This window comes from Triticum urartu, chromosome 2A (genome assembly GCF_056163025.1).
Source record: "Triticum urartu cultivar PI428250 chromosome 2A, HENAU_Tu73, whole genome shotgun sequence".
Classification (NCBI taxonomy): Eukaryota; Viridiplantae; Streptophyta; class Magnoliopsida; order Poales; family Poaceae; genus Triticum; species Triticum urartu.
In genome coordinates, this window is record NC_141874.1 from 329,084,727 (window position 1) to 329,104,185 (window position 19,459).

The window sequence follows — 19,459 nt, forward strand, 5'->3', positions numbered from 1 at the left end:
TCAATATACAACTCCGTTGCATATTGACGAAACACCACGTGACTTATTTACTTCTCTCCCGTTTATGTAGTCAACAATATTAAATGTTGGTTAGCATGGCAAGAGGTGAAGCATATGAAAACTACCTATCTAGGCAAGTTTAAATGAGGCCGGAAATAACAAACAACGATTCCGGAAAATCCTCATATGCAAATAGTACGTTTGGTACTGTTCTGCCCTAAACCATACTTTATAGTTGTTAAACATGCAAAGTAAAGCCACCATGTTAAACTAGTCATTTTTCTGCCCCATTTACATATAAAGTTTAATAAATTTGTTGCTACAGTTATTTAGTTATGAATTAAATAATTTTAGCATGGCATTTAAGCAAAATTAGATAAACAACATTTTAAACAGTTCAAACATGCATGAAAGTTTGATATTATGAATCTAGATGCAATTCTAAGCATTTTTCATATTTGAAGTTTTTACATATGATGCATGGTTATTAAGTTATTATATGCATGAAGATTGAGGGGTTTTCTGCAAATCTGTAAACTCCTGGATACAAAGATAAATCACTCCATGGAAAAAAACATGAGTCGGGCCAAAACTGTGCAAAGGCCCAACAGGAGAAGGCGTTGGGGCTGCTCACCCAGCGGGCTTGGCCCAGATCTAAGGAGAGGGAGTGGCCGGCAGGGTGCGCTAGGCCGGCCTGCTGGGTTCGATCGGGGAAAGGTCAACGTGGTCATCCTCTCTCTCGATAGAAGCATAGGGCGCAGCGCCATGGGGCTTGCAGGCGAGGCAGGGGTACTTGGTGGCGCCAGGCGACGACGGGGAGGAGCGGAGGCGGCGCGATACGACTGGGACTCGCCGGAACCGCGAGCGGAGGCGGCGGGGCGGACCGGACTTGAGGAGGCCGTCGGCCATGGCGTCAGACGGAGCTAGTATTTGGTTCAGTCAGGAGGGCGCGAGGAAGAGCTCCATGGACGGCAGCGAGGTCGGGCGTCCATGGCGGCGGTCTCCTGCAGAGCCAAAGAACACCACAACGATGAGGTACGGTTAGGTGCAGAGGGAGGATGACGGCATCAAGAATAGACGAACAGAGGGAGCGGCGGGGCTCATCTGCACTGCGGTGGCGACGGCGACACAGAGCTCCGGCCTGCTCCCGAGCGGCACGAGGGAGGAGTCCTTCGGGCGCGGGCAGGAGGGAGGCTGCAGGGCGCCTTGTCGCCGGTGAAGCAGAAGTGCATGGACGAGGAGAAGAAGAGGGCATGGCGGAGGAGATTCGCCTGAGCTTCCGATCGGTTGCCGGACCATAGAAGGAAGGAGGAGGCGCTCGGGCGCTGTTGCTGGAGATCGAGCTCGTTCGATCAGGAAGCGGTGGGGAGCAACTGCGAGAATGGGTGAATCGAGGGAGAGGAGGCTGGTTGGTTCGGTGGCGAAAACGAGGAGGGGAAGGAGGCGCAGGTGGATCAGGGTAGATCCCGAGGGGGATTCGGTGGAGTGGCGGCGGCGAGGGGCAACGGATGGGACAGCTCTCCTAGAAATTAGGGTTTGACTATATATAGGGACAAAAGGATTAGGTTAGGGGCTATCTCGTCCCTCCGATCAAAATCGGACGGTCGGGAAAAATAAACTAGGGAGTCCAAAAAAGAAAACGGTGATGTTTTGTAGATGTTTGGGGATGATCCGGGCCCAACGATGATGACTGTCCGGGTCGGGTCCGGGACAGCTTTTCAGACGCGCGCGTGAGGAGGGTCGCGGGCTGACGAGAGAGGTTAGGTTGGGCCTGGCGGTAGGTAGTGGACTGTGCAGAAGGCCTCAGGCTGAGAAAAGAGAAGAGAGAAAGGCCCGGCGACTGTTTCCGGAGACCAAAAACGTCCGACGTTTGACCGACTATATTATCGCTATAGTTAATTGTTGGGGCGTCAAACGAACTCCGAATGCGATGAAAACTTGGTAGACGATCTATCTACACTATAATAAGACCACACGCCAACTTTCAACCCATTCCAAGAACATTTTTCGGTCACTTATAAAACACTATTTCGGACATGTCGCGGGCGCGTGCAAGCGTGGTTGGACTCAGAACGGACAACGGAGAGAATGGGGAGACCCGGACGGATGCAAGTTTTGAAAACATGATGATGCAATGCACATGATGACATGGCAATATGCAACACGCAAGCAAATGACATGGCAACAACAGCGAATAACTGGAAGACACCTGGCACATCGGTCTCGGGGCGTTACAACACTCCACCACTACGAGAGGATCTCGTCTCGAGATCTAGGATGGCACCGAAGGGAAAACGGAAGAGGAAGACGAGAGGTAAAACTAAGTTGCTTCTTTGACAAACGAGTGAAACCAAAGAGCCTTGAGATATTAAACAATTTTGAGAAAAGAATACAACGGAGATGAACGAAGTTGAAAACACTCCGTTGGAACAAAGGAACATGGGATATGACGAGAACCAAGAGGTTTAGTGATAAGATAGATATTGAAACCACTCCGGTTAAAAACTAGATAGAGAAGGAATAAGATTGATATAATCTGGGCAGCACTCCGACTAAAAGGAGAAGGAAAACTTGATAAGATGAAAAGAACTTGAAGAGATGACACAACACTCCGGTTAAATGGATAAGCAAAGGAAAGAAAATGATCTTGACAAAAACAAGAAGATGGGCTCAAGAGAGCAACATCACAATGCCTCCGGAAGAAATGAGAGGATGGAATGGAATGAACGGAGGAGAAAACAAGATCTTGGTAGAGCATGCTTACAACAAATGCTAGAAGGGAGTTGTTGGATTATCAACAACGAAAAGGATAAGCTTGTAGTGGGCTTATGGAGAACATCTCAAAACTATGAGGTGAAGTTCCGCCACTAACGGAAACAATGGATTTGGATTGATATGAACAAGGAGACGAGAAACTTATCTCACCGGTAGGATAAATGAAGAACTTGGATCATTTATGAGCACCATAGATAGCAACAATCCTTAGGGAAGGCTTAAGGTGAAACATGACACAAGATAACTCCAACGAAGAGATTGATGGGTTGAGAAGAGCTCATGCTCGAACAAATTGATGGGTTTAACTATCTCATTCTTGACAACTTACAAATCATGACACACGAAGGGAAATTGTCAAGAGTGACATAACACCGCCTCAAAAGATAGAGTAGAATGAATTGCATTTCAGAATGCAAGATGGAGAAAGCTTGAACTCCTCAAAACAAGACATGTGTTGAGCACCATGTTTATTTGAGAGTGTAGCTTGGCGGATCATAACTTCAAGAGAAATCTTGAGGACAATTGCAGAATGAAAGGAATCCTTGACGAACCAACTTGTAGAACCTCCATGAAGAACTCCGGTAAACAAGGATGATAGAAAGAAAGAGAAGTTGAAAACACAAGGTGAAGCCTTGCGAAGATTTAGATGGAGCTTCGTGGTGATATAATTGAGAGATCTTGGAACTCCAGGAAAGAAAGATAAACAAATGAAATGAAGAATTTTGATGAACCTCCGGAATAAGGAATTGAATTTACTTGATGAAACAAGAATAAGAATTACATTATGCTTATCCTTCACCAATTTAAATTGATGACAATCAACGGATTTGGCACACTACTTATTCTCGTAGCAAGGATGAAGATATATATAGCGCAACTTGAGAAGGCCTTCAACGATCCACCGGTAGAATTTGGAAGGCACGAATGCATTGATATGATAACCGCAGGAAGAAGAATCTTGGAAGAACCACCGTAAGAATTGAACATGAAAATAGCAAAAGCACAAATCACCGGAAGGAATTGGAAAACGAATGACGATACTTGAGGGGATTTAGATACAAGTAAACGAAGAGATCGTGAACTGATTAGATAATACTTGAATGATGCACCGGTAAGATTTCGAGAATGAGAGCTGAAAGCTGGAATGAATAATTCTGAGATGATGGGCTCTGGGGAATCAAACTTAAAAGACTCCTGAATTGCTCCGGATGGGTGAAAAGAATTCTCACAATCGAAAACAATTATGAGAGGATGGTAACAAGCTAGAATCACGCATCTCTGAGAGAACGGATAAGATATGGAGGAAAAACTCTTCTTCGGTCTTCAAAATCCAAGAATGACGACGAGAAACAGCACCAAGAATTTGTTGAGGCACTCCATGATGAAGAATAGAAAGGTTGAGCCAATGGTGAAAAGAATTTGACCGATCTTGGAGAAATACATATGACTGATGAAAATTCATTCTCACGTCAAAACTTGGAGAAGAATTTAAGAGTAACTCCGGAAAAATAGAAGAGTCAGGTAAGATCCTGGGAAAAGACCTGTGGGTTAGGGCCCACTCAAAAGAAACACCGTTGAACGATTACTTGAAAGGGAGATTGCACCTGTTGATTTAAATGGCTTGAATGAGATAACTTCCTCGAAAGAACTTGAATGAATGCAGAGTGGAAACACGAATCTTCGAGATATCTTCAGCACTCTGGAACAATTGAATAGCGAGAAGTGAATCATTAAGAGGTGCACCGGCATGACAAAACATTTCAAACGAGGAAAAAAGGATATGATCAACAAAGCTTGAATTGAATCCACCGAAGAAGGAAAGAGAGCGAAGAATGATAAACTTGAAGTTTCGTTAGAATCTTCATGAGAATCACCGGATATGAACATTGAAAGAAAAGAATGAAGAGACTTCACATGAATAAAATGGATACTTGGTTAAGAAATCCGAGTCCTTGAAGAAATAGGGTGGGAAGGCGGGAAAAACAAAGGCAACTTGGGACGGATGAAACGAGCACCGTTGGGAAAATTGAGGTTTGATCTTGCGAATTTTGAAATGATCGGATCCACTTGAAGAGAAACACGCCAGTTGAAAAGGATTGACATGACAATCTCGATTATCACGAAGGATTAGCATCCATATAGAAGTATGAGAACATCGCTTAGGGAAGTTATGGATTCAGCACTTGACATTGAAGCAACTCGAATACCACAAATCAAAACAAAACAAAGGATTTGGCTTGCAGAATAAGCCGGAACAAACATATGATCGACCCCATGTCATATCATGTGTCTGTTGGAAAGATATCCTACATGATACTTGAATTCTCACTTATAAACTCCTGAAACTTTCTGGTTATGCAATCAGGTGTTGGGGATACAGGGGAAGCATAATATCTCACCCAAACTAACAAATCCTACATCCAGCTGTATCCATCCTTCAACACATAACCAAGAAACCTTCGGAAGTCATTTACCTCAACCTTCGAAAAGCATCCGTTATACGAGTTATGGCAATACTCCCGAACTCCCGCCCCAGTACTGGGTGGCGTCGAGGTTATCTCACCAACAACTACATAAAAGAGATTTTCGATGTCGGCGAAACTCAGGTATTCCAGAACTGCAACGATAAAATTGTGACAACAACACCTCGGAGCTCAACTCCCCGGGACACTGCCACAACCCCTAAATGTCAGGAGGCACCAAGAACAATGTTCTCGTCACAAAACCATCGGAACGATTCCAAGATACCCACGTGATCCAAAAAAATTCATGAAATTTGAGAAGAGAAGAGTCAAAACTTCTACGTTAGGAGGCCTCACCAGAGCGACGAAGGGACTGAGGACTAAAAAGAATCCTACTCTCCGATATATATAATCCTAAGACTCAAAACATTTTTCTAGACTCAACAACGCCAGCGATTCGATCAAACAGGGGGCTCCTAAGTCGGGGATGGCTCTGATACCAACTTGTAACACCCACGATGCAGTTATATCTCCCACGTGTCGGAGCATGACTTAGAGGCATAACCGCATTGTAGGCATGTCGCAAGAGGGATAATCTTTACACATCCCATGTACTGAATGTGAAAGGGATAAAGAGTTGGCTTACAATCGCCACTTCACACAATACATGAATATAGCATTACATCATCCAGATACAATCAAGGTCCGACTACGGAACCAAATAAAGAAAGACAACCCCTAATGCAATAGATCCCCGATCGCCCCGACTGGGCTCCACTACTGATCAACTAGAAAAGAAACAACACAACGAACACGGTCTTCATCGAGCTCCTCCTTGAGCTCAGTTCCGTCATCTGCACGGTTATCATCGGCACCTGCAACTGTTTGAAGTAATCTGTGAGTCACGGGGACTCAATAATCTCACACCCTCGTGATCAAGACTATTGAAGCTTATGGAAGGAAAAGGTAGTGAGGTGGAGCTGCGGCAAGCACTAGCATATATGGTGGCTAACTTACGCAAATGAGGGCGAGAAGAGAAGCAAAGCACGGTCGTGAACTAGAAGTGATCAAGAAGTGATCCTGAAACTACTTACGTTCAAGCATAACACAAGAACCGTGTTCGCTTCCCGAACTCCGCCGGAAAGAGACCATCACGGCTACACACGCGGTTGATGCATTTTAAATTAAGTTAAGTGTCAAGTTCTCTACAACCGGACATTATCAAATTCCCATCTGCCCATAACCATGGGCACGACTTTCGAAAGTTCAAAACCCTGCAGGGGTGTCCCAACTTAGCCCATCACAAGCTCTCACGGTCAACGAAGTATGTTCCTTCTCCCAGGAAGACCCGATCAGGCTCAGAATCCCGGTTACAAGACATTTCGACAATGGTAAAACAAGACCAACAAAGCCGCCCGAATGCGCCAACAAATCCCGATAGGAGCTGCACATATCTCGTTCTCAGGGCATACCGGATGAGCAAGACGTCGGGTTGGCATAGACCCTGGTTGCCCAGGGGGTGCCCGACATCGCTCAAGTCGGACCAACACTTAGAGAAGCACTGGCCCGAGGGGGTTAAAATAAAGATGACCCTTGGGTTGGCCGACCCAAGGGAAGGGTAAAAGGTTGTTAGGCAAATGTAAAATCAAGGTTGGGCCTTGCTGGAGGAGTTTTATTCAAAGCGAACTATCAAGGGGTTCCCATAACACCCAACCGTGTAAGGAACGCAAAATCAAGGAACATAACACTGGTATGACGGAAACTAGGGCGGCAAGAGTGTAACAAAACATCAGGCATAAGGCCGAGCCTTCCACCCTTTACCAAGTACATAGATGCATTAAATAAATAAGAGATATTGTGATATCTCAACATATAATCATGTTCCAACAAGGAACAAACTCCATCTTCACCTGCAACTAGCAATGCTATAAGAGGGGCTGAGCAAAGCGGTAACATAGGACAAGGTGGGTTAGAGGCTTGACATGGCAATATGGGAGGCATGATATAGCAAGTGATATGTATCGCAGCATAGCAAAAGAGCGAGCAACTAGCAAGCAAAGATAGAAGTGATTTCGAGGGTATGGTCATCTTGCCTGAGATCCCGCAAGGAAGAAGAATGAGTCCATGAAGAAGACAAACGGACGTAGTCGAACGGATCCTCACCAACGCGACGTTATCGGAACTAACCCGAAGAAGCAACACCGGAAAGAAGCAAACAACATAATAAATAACCATCACATAATCATGACATGATGCACAACCAAGTATGATGCATGACCGGTTTAATGAAGCATGGCATGGCAAAGTGCACAAAGAACACTACAAATTAAGTGGAACTCAATATACAACTCTGTTGCATATTAACGAAACACCACGTGACTTATTTAGTTCTCTCCCGTTTATGTACTCAACAATATTAAATATTGGTTAGCATGGCAAGAGGTGAAGCATATGAAAACTACCTATCTAGGCAAGTTTAAATGAGGCCGGAAATAACAAACAACGATTCCGGAAAATCCTCATATGCAAATAGTACGTTTGGTACTGTTCTGCCCTAAACCATATTTTATAGTTGTTAAACATGCAAAGTAAAGCCACCATGTTAAACTAGGCATTTTTCTACCCCATTTACATATAAAGTTTAATAAATTTGGAGCTACGGTTATTTAGTTATGAATTAAATCATTTTAGCATGGCATTTAAGCAAAATTAGATAACATCATTTTAAACAGTTCAAACATGCATGAAAGTTTGATATTATGAATCTAGATGCAATTCTAAGCATTTTTCATATTTGAAGTTTTTACATATGATGCATGGTTATTAAGTTATTATATGCATGAAGATGGAGGGGTTTTTTGCAAATCTGTAAACTCTTGGATAAAAAGATAAATCACCATGGAAAAAAAAATCATGAGTCGGGCCGAAACTGTGCAAAGGCCCAACAGGAGCAGGCGCTGGGGCTGCTCACCCAGCGGGCTTGGCCCAGATCTGAGGAGAGGGAGTGGCCGGCAGGGCGCGCTGGGCCGGCCTGCTGGGTTTGATCGGGGAAAGGTCAACGTGGTCGTCCTCTCTCTCGATGGAAGCAGAGGGCGCAGCGCCATGGGGCTTGCAGGCGAGGCAGGGGTACTTGGCGGCGCCAGGCGACGACAGGGAGGATCGGAGGCGGCGCGATACGACTCGGACTCGCCGGAACCGCGAGCGGAGGCGGCGGGGCGGACCGGACTTGAGGAGGCCGTCGGCCATGGCGTCAGGCGGAGCTAGTACTCGGTTCAGTCAGGAGGGCGCGAGGCAGAGCTCCATGGACGGCAGCGAGGTCGGGCGTCCATGGCGGCGGTCTCCTGCAGAGCCAAAGAACACCACAACGATGAGGTACGGTTAGGTGCAGAGGGAGGATGACGGCATCGAGAATAGACGAAGAGAGGGAGCGGCGGGGCTCATCTGCACTGCGGCGGCGACGACGCAGAGCTCCAGCCTGCTCCCGAGCGGCACGAGGGAGGAGTCCTTCGGGCGCGGGCAGGAGGGAGGCTGCAGGGCGCCTGGTCGCCGGTGAAGCAGAGGCGCGGGGACGAGGAGAAGAAGAGGGCATGGCGGAGGAGATTCGCCTAAGCTTCGGCTCGGTTGCCGGACCACGGAAGGAAGGAGGAGGCGCTCGGGCGCTGTTGCTGGAGATCGAGCTCGTTCGATCTGGAAGAGGTGGGGAGGAACTGCAGGAATGGGTGAATCGAGGGAGAGGAGACTGGTTGGTTCGGTGGCGAAAACGAGGAGGGGAAGGAGGCGCGGGTGGATCAGGGTAGATCCCGAGGGGGATTCGTGGAGTGGCGGCGGCGAGGGGCAAAGGATGGGACAGCTCTTCTAGAAATTAGGGTTTGACTATATATATAGAGATAAAAGGATTAGGTTAGGGGCTATCTCGTCTCTCCGATTAAAATCGGACAGTCGGGGAAAATAAACTAGGCAGTCCAAAAAAGAAAACGGTGATGTTTTATAGATGTTTGGGAATGATCCGGACCCAACGGTGACGACTGTCCGGGTCGGGTCCGGGACAGCTTTTCGGACGCGCGCGAGGAGGGCCGCGGGCTGACGAGAGAGATTAGGTTGGGCCTGGCGGTAGGTAGTGGACTGTGCAAAAGGCCTCAGGCTGAGAAAAGACAAGAGAGAAAGGCCCGGCGACTGTTTCCGGAGACCGAAAACGTCCAACGTTTGACCGACTATATTGTCGCTATAGTTAATCGTTGGGGCATCAAACGAACTCCGAATGCGATGAAACCTTGGCAGACGGTCTATCTACACTATAATAAGACCACACGCCAACTTTCAACCCATTCCGAGAACATTTTCCAGCCACTTATAAAACACTATTGCGGACATGTCGCGGGCGCGTGCAAGCGTGGTTGGACTCGAAACGGACAACGGAGAGAAATAGGGAGACCCGGACGGATGCAAGTTTTGAAAACATGATGATGCAATGCACATGATGACATGGCAAGATGCAACACGCAAGCAAATGACATGACAACAACAGCGAATAACTGAAAAACACCTGGCACATCGGTCTCGAGGCGTTACACATGAGCAACACTCAAATATATGGCGGGCACTTCTTCTTTGGATCAGTTTTCCAAGCTCTGATCCTTCTTAATTTTGACCATCAAAACAGATTAGATAAACCTTTGAAATAGAATCCTGCCAACAAGATTAGGCTTTCTTGTTATTTATACGCGACAACAAGATTTGATGCGAGGTTCTTTTGATCGATTTAAAGGTGCAACAGCCACGCCAGAGGCTTCAAGGTGTTGGACTATTGGTCCTTAGATACACATACATAAAAACTTCTTGGCTGTCATCAATAGGTCAGCCCGGCTCTGATATGGGGACGACAACAACGCCTAGGCGGCTCATTTTGCCGACGACAATGGTCAATGGTCCACAAACCTCGATATAATTTTTATTTTGTTTTGAATACTTTTTATTTGTGGTGAACTTTTATACTCTCTCTAATTCATATTAATTGTTGTACTAAATCAGCTACAATTAATAACATGGATCAAATAGAGTAATAAGCTTCATCCACACAAAACTCAACAAGAACTCATGAGATAAATTAGTATAAATCAATGCAAAACCTTATCATTCTCTACTGTAATAAATCACTAAAATTATTATTTAACATTGCATATAAAATGCCTCTACATATTTAATACTTCTATCCTCAAATAGAATCATTAAACAAGCAAATATATGCAAACAATGCAAACATAACAGCAATCTGTTTAAACAGAACGTCTGTAGGGAATGAAGAAGGATCCATACTTAACTCAAAAAATTCTGAAATTTTACCACACTGTAGAAAATTTATCATAGCTTATCGTGTCAAAATTTCAAGCTTTTATCACATTCTGACTTTTCTAGAGAATTCACGCAAGAATGAAAAACTTCCTGTTTTGAAACAGCAAGTCATATAGTTGCAAATTGAGCATGCCAAAGGCTATCGTTGACAATTTTATTGAAATAACAGATACAAAACATTATTCTAAATAACAGCAAACAAATCCAACTAAAATAAAATGACCCTCCAAACAAAACACATATCATGTGACGAATAAAACTATAGCTCTAAGTGAGGTTACCGTTAATGTTGAAGACGAAAGAGGGGATGTCTTCCGAGGCATCCCCAACCTTAGTTGGGTCTTTCTTAAATATTACCTTGGGGTTCCATGGGAATCACCAAGCTTAGGGGCTTATCACTCCTTTTTCTTCTCATATCGATATCCCACCTAAAACTTGAAAACTTCAATCACAGAAAACTTAACGAAACTTCATGAGATTGGTTAGTATCGGTGTGTTTGTTTCAGCTCTAAAAACCGGCTCCACCGGCTTCTACCCCGTAGAAGCTAGAGCTGAAACAAACACCTGATTTTAGACCGGCTCCATGCAGCGGCTTCAGAAGAGCGCTCCAAATAATTGCACGTCGGTCTGGGAGCTGCCAATTCGGGCTTCTCGCAGCCGCAACCAGCTCCAAATCGTCCTTTTACAGTTTTACCCTGCCACCAATTTCCATAATACAACAAAATTGTCACGCAACGGTTCATTGGTGTTCTTAATACTCCCTCCCCCGATAGAACACGCTCGCTTCCCTCGCCTCGACGACTCCGCCGCCACCAGCTCGATCTCCAGCCGCCGCCACCCATCCCCTCCTCCGGCGATGGATCTGGACCTCCTTGCCAGTGAAACTACCACCTCGAAGCCCCGCAGCGAGGCACTCGTCCTCCAACGCCCAGCAACACATGGAATCGAAGGCACCGCCCCGAGGTCCCTCACGAGCTCTGCCACCGTCATGAGTTGCCTCAGCGACGGCGTCCGCCGCCACAAGCTAACTTGCCGCGTCGGTGGGGTGATCCTTCCCGGGTCAACGTTAGGCACGCGCGACCTGCCGGGCGTGACTATGCTTGCCAACGACGCACACTGGGTCGTTCCGGTGCAGGCTCCATCTTGGCCTCGTCCAATTACCTCCGTCACCTGCTTCGCCATGGACACCCGCGAGCTCCCCGGTTCGTCCTGCTGCTTCGCTCAGGCACAATGCCGGTCTATGAGCACTTGTATATGAGCCATGATGTGCTAATTGATATGTACTCCCTCCGTTCGAAAAAGCTTGTCCCATGTGACAAGTTTTTTCAGATGGAGGGAGTGCTAATTGATGTCCAAGGTTTGGGTGCGTGCTTGTGCTTGCGTTCGAAAAAGCTTGTCCCATGTGACAAGCTTTTTCGGATGAAAGGAGTGACAAGCTTTTTCGAATGGAGGGAGTGCTAATTGATGTCCAAGGTTTGGGTGCGTGCTTGTGCTTGCGTAGCGCGCTCTGTGTGCTAGCTGTGTCATCGACTATGTGACCATGTGATATTTTCGTGATAAAAGTACAGAGAGGTCGATCGACTATGTGAATATGCAGTTCAAATCTGTGAAATAATTAGCCATTTTCAAACAAAAGAAAATTTAATCCGGTCATTTATTGTTAAAACAGTATAATCAGCACGACACGGGACATTTTGGTCATTTCAGCACATTTCAGAACAAGACGCGGCTACTACAGCACAACGACCAAGCGACTACACTTCAACTTCAACCTTTCAGCCACAGCTAGCAGCTACAGCCGCTCCTTCCATACGGAGCCGTTGCAACTGCAGCCAAAGAAGTTGCAACCCAAACAAACACCCCAAATTTGAGTCCTTTTCAAAGAAAAGAAAAACCTCAATACCATGTTAATAAACTACGGGTAACATCACACATATAAAGATAAAATGAGTCTATCAGCTAATAAATAAATTGTTGCATGACACCACAAATATGTTACTTCGGATAGTAATATAGACTAATAACATATGCATGTTATTAGTATAATTAACTCCCCACTATGGGTAGTCTGAATCTAAACACTCACAGCCGTCCTATAATAAATAGTACGCAAACCAAGCTGCATAGGAAATGGCATATCCAAGAAAAAAATGGGAATTTATCTCCACTCTTTCTGAATTGTCAACAATACATGCAACATAAGTAAGCATCTTCGAAACAAGTCCACCATCACATGCATATCGGTGATCACACCAAGCATAGCCGCTGTGCCTTCCTTGTGGGTATGAAACCAAGCAGACACCTTCAAATCTACAAGGTTTTCAACAGTTCACCGGGGTCGATTTCATGGAAGAGAGGAAACATAAGGGGAAGACCAGAGTCGGAGACCATTAAGTGAAACCAAAACTTTCCACTGTGTTCCCTTTTCACCTCTGCCATAGCCTGTGTCAGATTCTGGCATACACCGAGTGTTCGACCCTACCCTCTAACACTTTAACAAGCTCCATCGCAGTCCGCCCCTGCATCTCGAATCTAAATCCAATTCCTGCCAAAGAAAGGACTAGGCAAGTCCTCTGAGTCAGGGTTCTAAGGTTCATGGGGACATTGCTACTGCAGAGGGACATTGGGCAACACATGCTGCTGCTTCTTCTCCTGAGAGCTGAGATGTACATCTTCCACAAACATGCTTTTCAGGGGTTCTAAGGTCTAATCAGCAGCACACTAGCTACAAAGGTGAGCTGTACAAAACAAACAATGAGTCACCATAGAGTACCAGTAACCAATAACTGGAACATCATGAGCCCTCAGCTGAAAACACCAGTATGTCAGCCACCATATTATCAAACATCCAGTGAATTATTCAGTAGTGAGCAAGTCAGCAACTACCAGAAACACAACTCATAGTCTGGCTACAAGAATTCAAAATATGCATTTCATGCTCAAGTTGAGCCAGCAGAAAGCGAGCCATCTCTTAAATGCACTAGGCACAGTTGCAGTTGCTTTTGGACCATTTCAGCAACCATTTGCAGCCTTCCTCGGCTTGTCTCTCCACCTGCTGGCGATCCATTCACGGTCTTCACTGCTTTAACAACACTCTGCTTACACCTCTCCCAATCCTCGTGTTGCAACCAGCAAGACCTACCACCATGGCTGCCATCCATTGCAAGGTATGCGATATGACTAGTATCCCCAAAGGTGTACCTTAATCTCAGAGAAACACAAAATGGTAGCCAAGCAGCTCCACCAGATGTCCTCACATGTGGTGTAAGATTATGGTCAAGCACAAAAGTTAGGGTAAAATCTACTGAATTGTTGGCTCTGTCATGCTGAATATTACTCTTGGATAATAAAGAAGGTTCAGTATAATCATCTGAAACTGATCTTGGATGCTTTTCCAAACAAAGTTCAGCCTGTGCCCGCTCTGCAGCAGCGATGTCCCCATGAGCCTCGGACAAGCTTTTATTCCATGTAATTAGTTTTACAAATTCTTGTATAACTGAAATGGGCAGAGTAAGCAACATGATAAAAGAAGCAATCCTAGAAGCATCATAAGGTTCACAGACAACACATCTGCTAAAGTAATCGCATATCTCATGTATCTCAGATGGTGTTAGCTCTCCCTGAGCACTGCTCTGAGGAGCTTGCTGTTGCTGTTGCTGGTGGTGAAACCTCTTCACATTAAGAACTTGAAGGTGCAGTTGAACTCGCTGAACACTAACTGCAAAGACATAACCACTGCAGGAAAAACGAGTCAGAATACATTCAGGTACAATATTCCTTCAGGAATCTACATCGATGTTGGTGCATATTGACTGATGTGATACTAATATAAAATAGATTACGATGAATGTGATTTTGACCCTTGGTATATCCCAGCACTTAATCCTACCATTTTGATCTACAATCTAACATGTAGTAAAAGATTATGTACTTGTATCATTGCTCTTAGCGAGCAACCGTCCAGACTAGATAAGATCATAAGGTTGCTATTTCATCTTCTGGGTTCATTGTTTGAGATAACATTGCACTGATTATCCAATTACATACTATTGTTAGGGATAACATCTCAAAGGACATAAAAAAATTGTTAGGCACGTCTCTATGCAAGGATGCGCACAGATATTGCCTTGTGACCATGAAGTCGTGGATTCGAGTCCTGAAAACACCCTCTTGCAGAAACATAGGGAAAGGCTGCGTACAAAATACCCAAAGTGGTCGGACCCTTCCCCAGACCCTACACAAGCGGAGCTACGTGCACCAGGCTGCCCTCTTTTTCTTTTCGAGAAAACGCAAATGGCTTTTGTGTTTCATTGCATTGGAAAGGAAGGGGAATTCACATCCTCCTAGGAGGTAGTTTTACACAGCCAAGAAGGCCTCAGTGGACATCCCAGGATGGTGGCAAAACGACCCTGAGCCCTTGAGCTCCGGCCTTTGCCCAACATCGGGTCTCGTCTTTAATCCTGTCTACAAGCTCATTCAGCGAAGGCCTCACATGGTCGAAAACACACGCATTCCTATGCTTCCAAATCATCCACGGCACCAAAAGCACCACAGATTTGGGCGCCTTGCGAAGCGCTGGCGGTGTGAGTTCCTTTGCACGCAGCCACCAATCCATGAGCGAGCCGTCGTGCTCGGGCGCCGGTGCCGGTAGGCGTAGCCAAGATAGGACCTCATGCCAAGTCTGCCTAGTGAATGGGCACGCAAGCATCAGGTGCCCAATCGTCTCCTGTTCCTGGTCGCACAGAAGGCACCGCGGGTGGTGTTGCAGGCCACGGCGCGCGAGTCTCTCCGTGGTCCAGCAGTGATCTTGACACGCCAACCAGTGGAAGAACTTCACCTTGGGCGGTGCCCAGCTCCTCCAAATGAGTTTCCAGGAATTGCAGCTCGTCGCGCCCTGGAAGGTTGCCCGGTAGCAAGATTGGGCTGTGTAAACGCCGTTGGCTGTCCATCTCCAGAGCAGCCTGTCCGGCTCATTGGACAGCTCGACATGCTGAACTAGGTGCCGGAGCTTAAGGTACTGTCCAATCTCCGGGAGGCCGAGCAGGCCATGGATGCCACGCGCCCAGCTGTTGCCGGCAAGGGCCTCCGCCACCGTTCTGGACTTCCTGCGCTGTTTGGAGATGCACTGGAAAAGCATTGGCGCGAGCTCGTGGACGGATTGGCCGCCGAGCCAGCGGTCCTCCCAGAAAAGGGCTGTCCTGCCGTCACCGATGGCCATGGTCGTGGAGGCGTAAAAGAGCGCGCGCTCCTCCGTCGTGAATTGCAGGTCCAGCCCCTGCCAAGCTCGATCCGTGTCCGTGCGCGCGAGCCATAGCCAGCGCAGCCGGAGTGATAGTCCCGTGCGCTCGAGGTCCCGGACGCCGAGGCCACCATATTCGAGCAGACGGCAGACCCGGCGCCAGTTGACGTGGCAGTGACTACCGTGGGCGTCCGCGCAGCCGGCCCAAAGAAAACCACGCTGAATCTTCTCCAGTTGCTTCAGGGTTTTCTTTGGAGGCGCTAGCGCTAGCAGTTGATGGATCGGTATCGCGCTAAGCACTGACTTGACGAGCGCTAGTCGTCCTGCTTTGTTCATCAACCAAGCTTTCCAGGAGGGTAGTCGGCCCGCCACCGCGTCGACGAGGGGTTGCAGCTGGGTTGCGGATGGGTGGCGAGTGGAGAGCGGGATGCCCAGATAGGTGGCCGGCATGGCCATGACGGGGCACCCAAGTGGCTCCAACAGCCCCTCGCCGTAGTCGTCGGCATGAAGGATCGTGGCCGAGCTCTTCGCGTAATTCACCCGTAGCCCAGACGCCGTACCGAACACGTCCAGGATGCCTTTGACAGCGGCAATTTCCTCGGTAGTGGCATGGCAGAAAAGCATCACATCGTCGGCGCAAAGAGATATCGTCGGGATGGCTCGCCGGGGGTGCAGCTGCTGGAGGATACCCGTTTGTAGAGCGAGACGCATCAGCCTCCCAAGGGTGTCCACCGCCAGCACAAAGAGTTGTGGGGAGGTGGAGTCGCCTTGTCTCAGGCCGCGACGGTGCCAGATTGGAGGGCCGGGGACTCCATTGACCATGACCCGCGTGCTAGCCGAGGAGAGTAGAATGGCCAGCCACTCCCGGAATCGCTCCCCGAGCCCATACTGGCGCAGCACTTGAAAGAGAAATGGCCATGAGATGGAGTCGAAGGCGCGTGTGAGGTCGAGCTTTAGCATGATCCTGGGCGCGCCAAGTTGGTGCAGCATCTTGAGGGATTTCCGGACTAGAACAAAGTTGTCGTGGAGGCTACGTCCGGCAATGAACGCATTTTGGTTGCGGCTGACTAGGGTGTCGAGTTTGGGGGCGAGGCGCAATGACAGGACCTTCGCGAAGATCTTGGCCACAATGTGGATCAGGCAGATCGGCCGGTAGTCACCAAGCTTGTGAGCGTCCGCGCGCTTAGGCAGCAAGGTTAGCAGCGCTTGGTTAAGCTTGCTGAACCCGCGGCCACGCAGCGTGTATAGCAGCTCGAAGACGTCCCATATGTCATGGCGGATGATGCTCCAACAGGCGCGCAGGAACTCCGCGGTGAAGCCATCCGGTCCGGGTGCTTTGCGCACCGGCATGCGTTTGACCGCGTCCCATATTTCCTCCTGGCTGAAGGGCGCGTCTAGGCATGCGAGGTCGCCGGGCGCGATGAGTTGAGAAAGGTCCAGCGTGTGCGCCCGGTCTACAGCAGTGCCCAACAAGCCATCGAAGTGTAAAAACACTGCGTTGACCATCTCCTCATGATCCGTGAGCACCTGCCCGTCGACGTCGAGGCTATATATGCGGTTCTTCTGACGCCGATAGGAGCATTGCCGGTGGAAGAAGCTCATGTTGGCGTCGCCATCCTTAAGAGACGCGATCCGGGCACGCTGCCGAGCGATCGTGCGCTCCATGGATGCCATGCCGAGGTAGGCGAGCTTGAGCTGCTTGCGGAGCCATTCCTCCGGAGGCGAGAGCACTCGGTCCTCCCGCACTTTGTCAAAGCGCATGATCAGCTCACGGGATATGGCAAGTTTGTCCCGAATGTTGCCCGTGGCCTTGGCGCTCCAGCTTGATAAGCGGCGAGCAGTGGCCTGGAGACGCTTGACCAGCCGCCGGAATGGGTCGTCGTCATGCACCGAGCTCCACGCCGCGGTAACGGTGTCATGGAAGCCGTCAAGTCTGAGTCAATAGTCCTCGAAGTGGAAGCGTTTGTGCGCTGCCGGCATGGGGGAGCAATCAAGCAGCAGCGGACAGTGATCCGACACGACCGAAGCGAGGCACCGGAGGTGGCATTCGCCGTGCGCATCTTCTCAGTCCGACGTGCAAAGGACGCGGTCAAGGTGCACTAGCGTGGGCGGCGATTGCTCATTCGACCATGTGAAGCGACGCCCGTTGAGATATATCTCCTTCAAGGCGAGGTTGTTGATGGCGCGGCGGAATCTACCCATCATGCGCCGATGCAGGCCACCCGTGTTCTTGTCCTCGGCGCGGTATATGAGGTTGAAATCACCACATAGCATCCATGGGCCGGGGCATGCCGCCCGAATATCGCGCAGCTCTTGGAGGAACAAGATTTTATCCGCGTCGTCTTGGGGTCCGTAGACCGTCGTCAGCCACCACGGCGTCCCGGAGGCCACGGATACCTTGGCCGTGAGCGCATTCCGCGTGAACAGCGGGTCGGAGATCGTGACAGCCCTGCTCTTCCAGGCCAAGAGAATGCCGCCTCGCGTGCCATCAGCCGGCAGGTATGTGAAGTCGTCGAACTCGGAGCCGAGAATGTCAAGCACAGTGGGCGAGTAGATCAAAGCCATCTTTGTTTCCTGAAGGCATACAATGGAGGATCCGGTAGTGCCCAACAGGGAGCGGATGGCACTACGTCGGGCGCGCGAGTTGAGGCCGCGTACATTCCAAACAGCGATTTTTAGTCCGTGATCCATGAACAAGAGGTCGACAATGAGTGGCCGGCAGACCTAACTGTCGCCGGCAACGGCCGTGCGAGTGGGAGAGGCGAAGCACGCTGGGATCTCCCTATCGACCAGGGCAGCGATGGCCTTGAGCACGGACAGGGGGATTGGCGCCGCGAACATGTCGTCGTAGGCCTTCATCTCGATGGCAGTGATCTTCTGGTTGGTGCCAACGATCCCCAATGTGCATATGATCTGCACATGGGCCCTCCTTTCTGCCGTTGGCGGCACCGCCACGGGTGCGGCCGTAGCCGCGGAGCGGCCTCGCTATGGGGCAAAGTTGAGGGGGCGACGTGGCCTCTTCCCGAGAGTCGGCAGTGACGCGCTGATGTGCTTCGTGGCCGCGGCCAGAAACTCGCCAAGCGTCCAGGCCTACTGCGTGGTCGCACGGCTGCGTGAACGGCGCATCGTGATCGGTGGCGATGCGAACCGTCCCGATGCCGGAGAACAGGGTTCAGGTGCAGGTGCAGGCGATCGCTGAACATCGTTGGGCGTTGGCGTGGAGGGTCCTCTGGGCCTCTGCAGGATGGAGATTGGCCTCTGGACCCCGGCTTCCGGCAGCCCAATGGCGGGCGGCCCGGCATCAGCTGCAAGAGGGAGCGCGGTTGGGGATTCGGCCATAGCATGGAGCGGCCCAGCCCCATTTGGCCCATCAGGCCCATCAATGGCGCTGCAATGGGGGGCACGGCCGCTAGTGCGATGGCAGTTTGGGCGGCAACCAGCGCGTCTCCTCCCGCCAGAGCCGCAGAAGTGGGGGCGGGGGACACCGATGACCGGTCAGCCGGGGTGTCTGGGCCCGCAGGATCGACATGGGTACGCGAGTCGCTGCTTTGCCCCGACAAGGCGGCAAGCGATCCTGGCCGTTCTGAAGCTCCTGGCGCCACGGGCTGCGAGTCTGGGATCTGACTCAAAAGGG

General features: G+C 49.1%; 1 protein-coding gene across 2 annotated transcripts in view; it reads right to left on the minus strand.

Moving 5' to 3' along the window:
- Window positions 1-12,469: 12,469 nt before the first annotated feature.
- Window positions 12,470-19,459, minus strand: part of LOC125537025 (mediator of RNA polymerase II transcription subunit 14) — a 41,459-nt gene continuing 34,469 nt past the window's right edge. For both annotated transcript variants that reach the window (XM_048700310.2, XM_048700309.2), the window contains one exon: window positions 12,470-14,321. In XM_048700310.2, coding sequence (XP_048556267.2) covers window positions 13,526-14,321 — 796 coding nt within the window. In that variant the 3' untranslated portion in view covers window positions 12,470-13,525. The remainder of the gene's footprint in view (window positions 14,322-19,459) is intronic.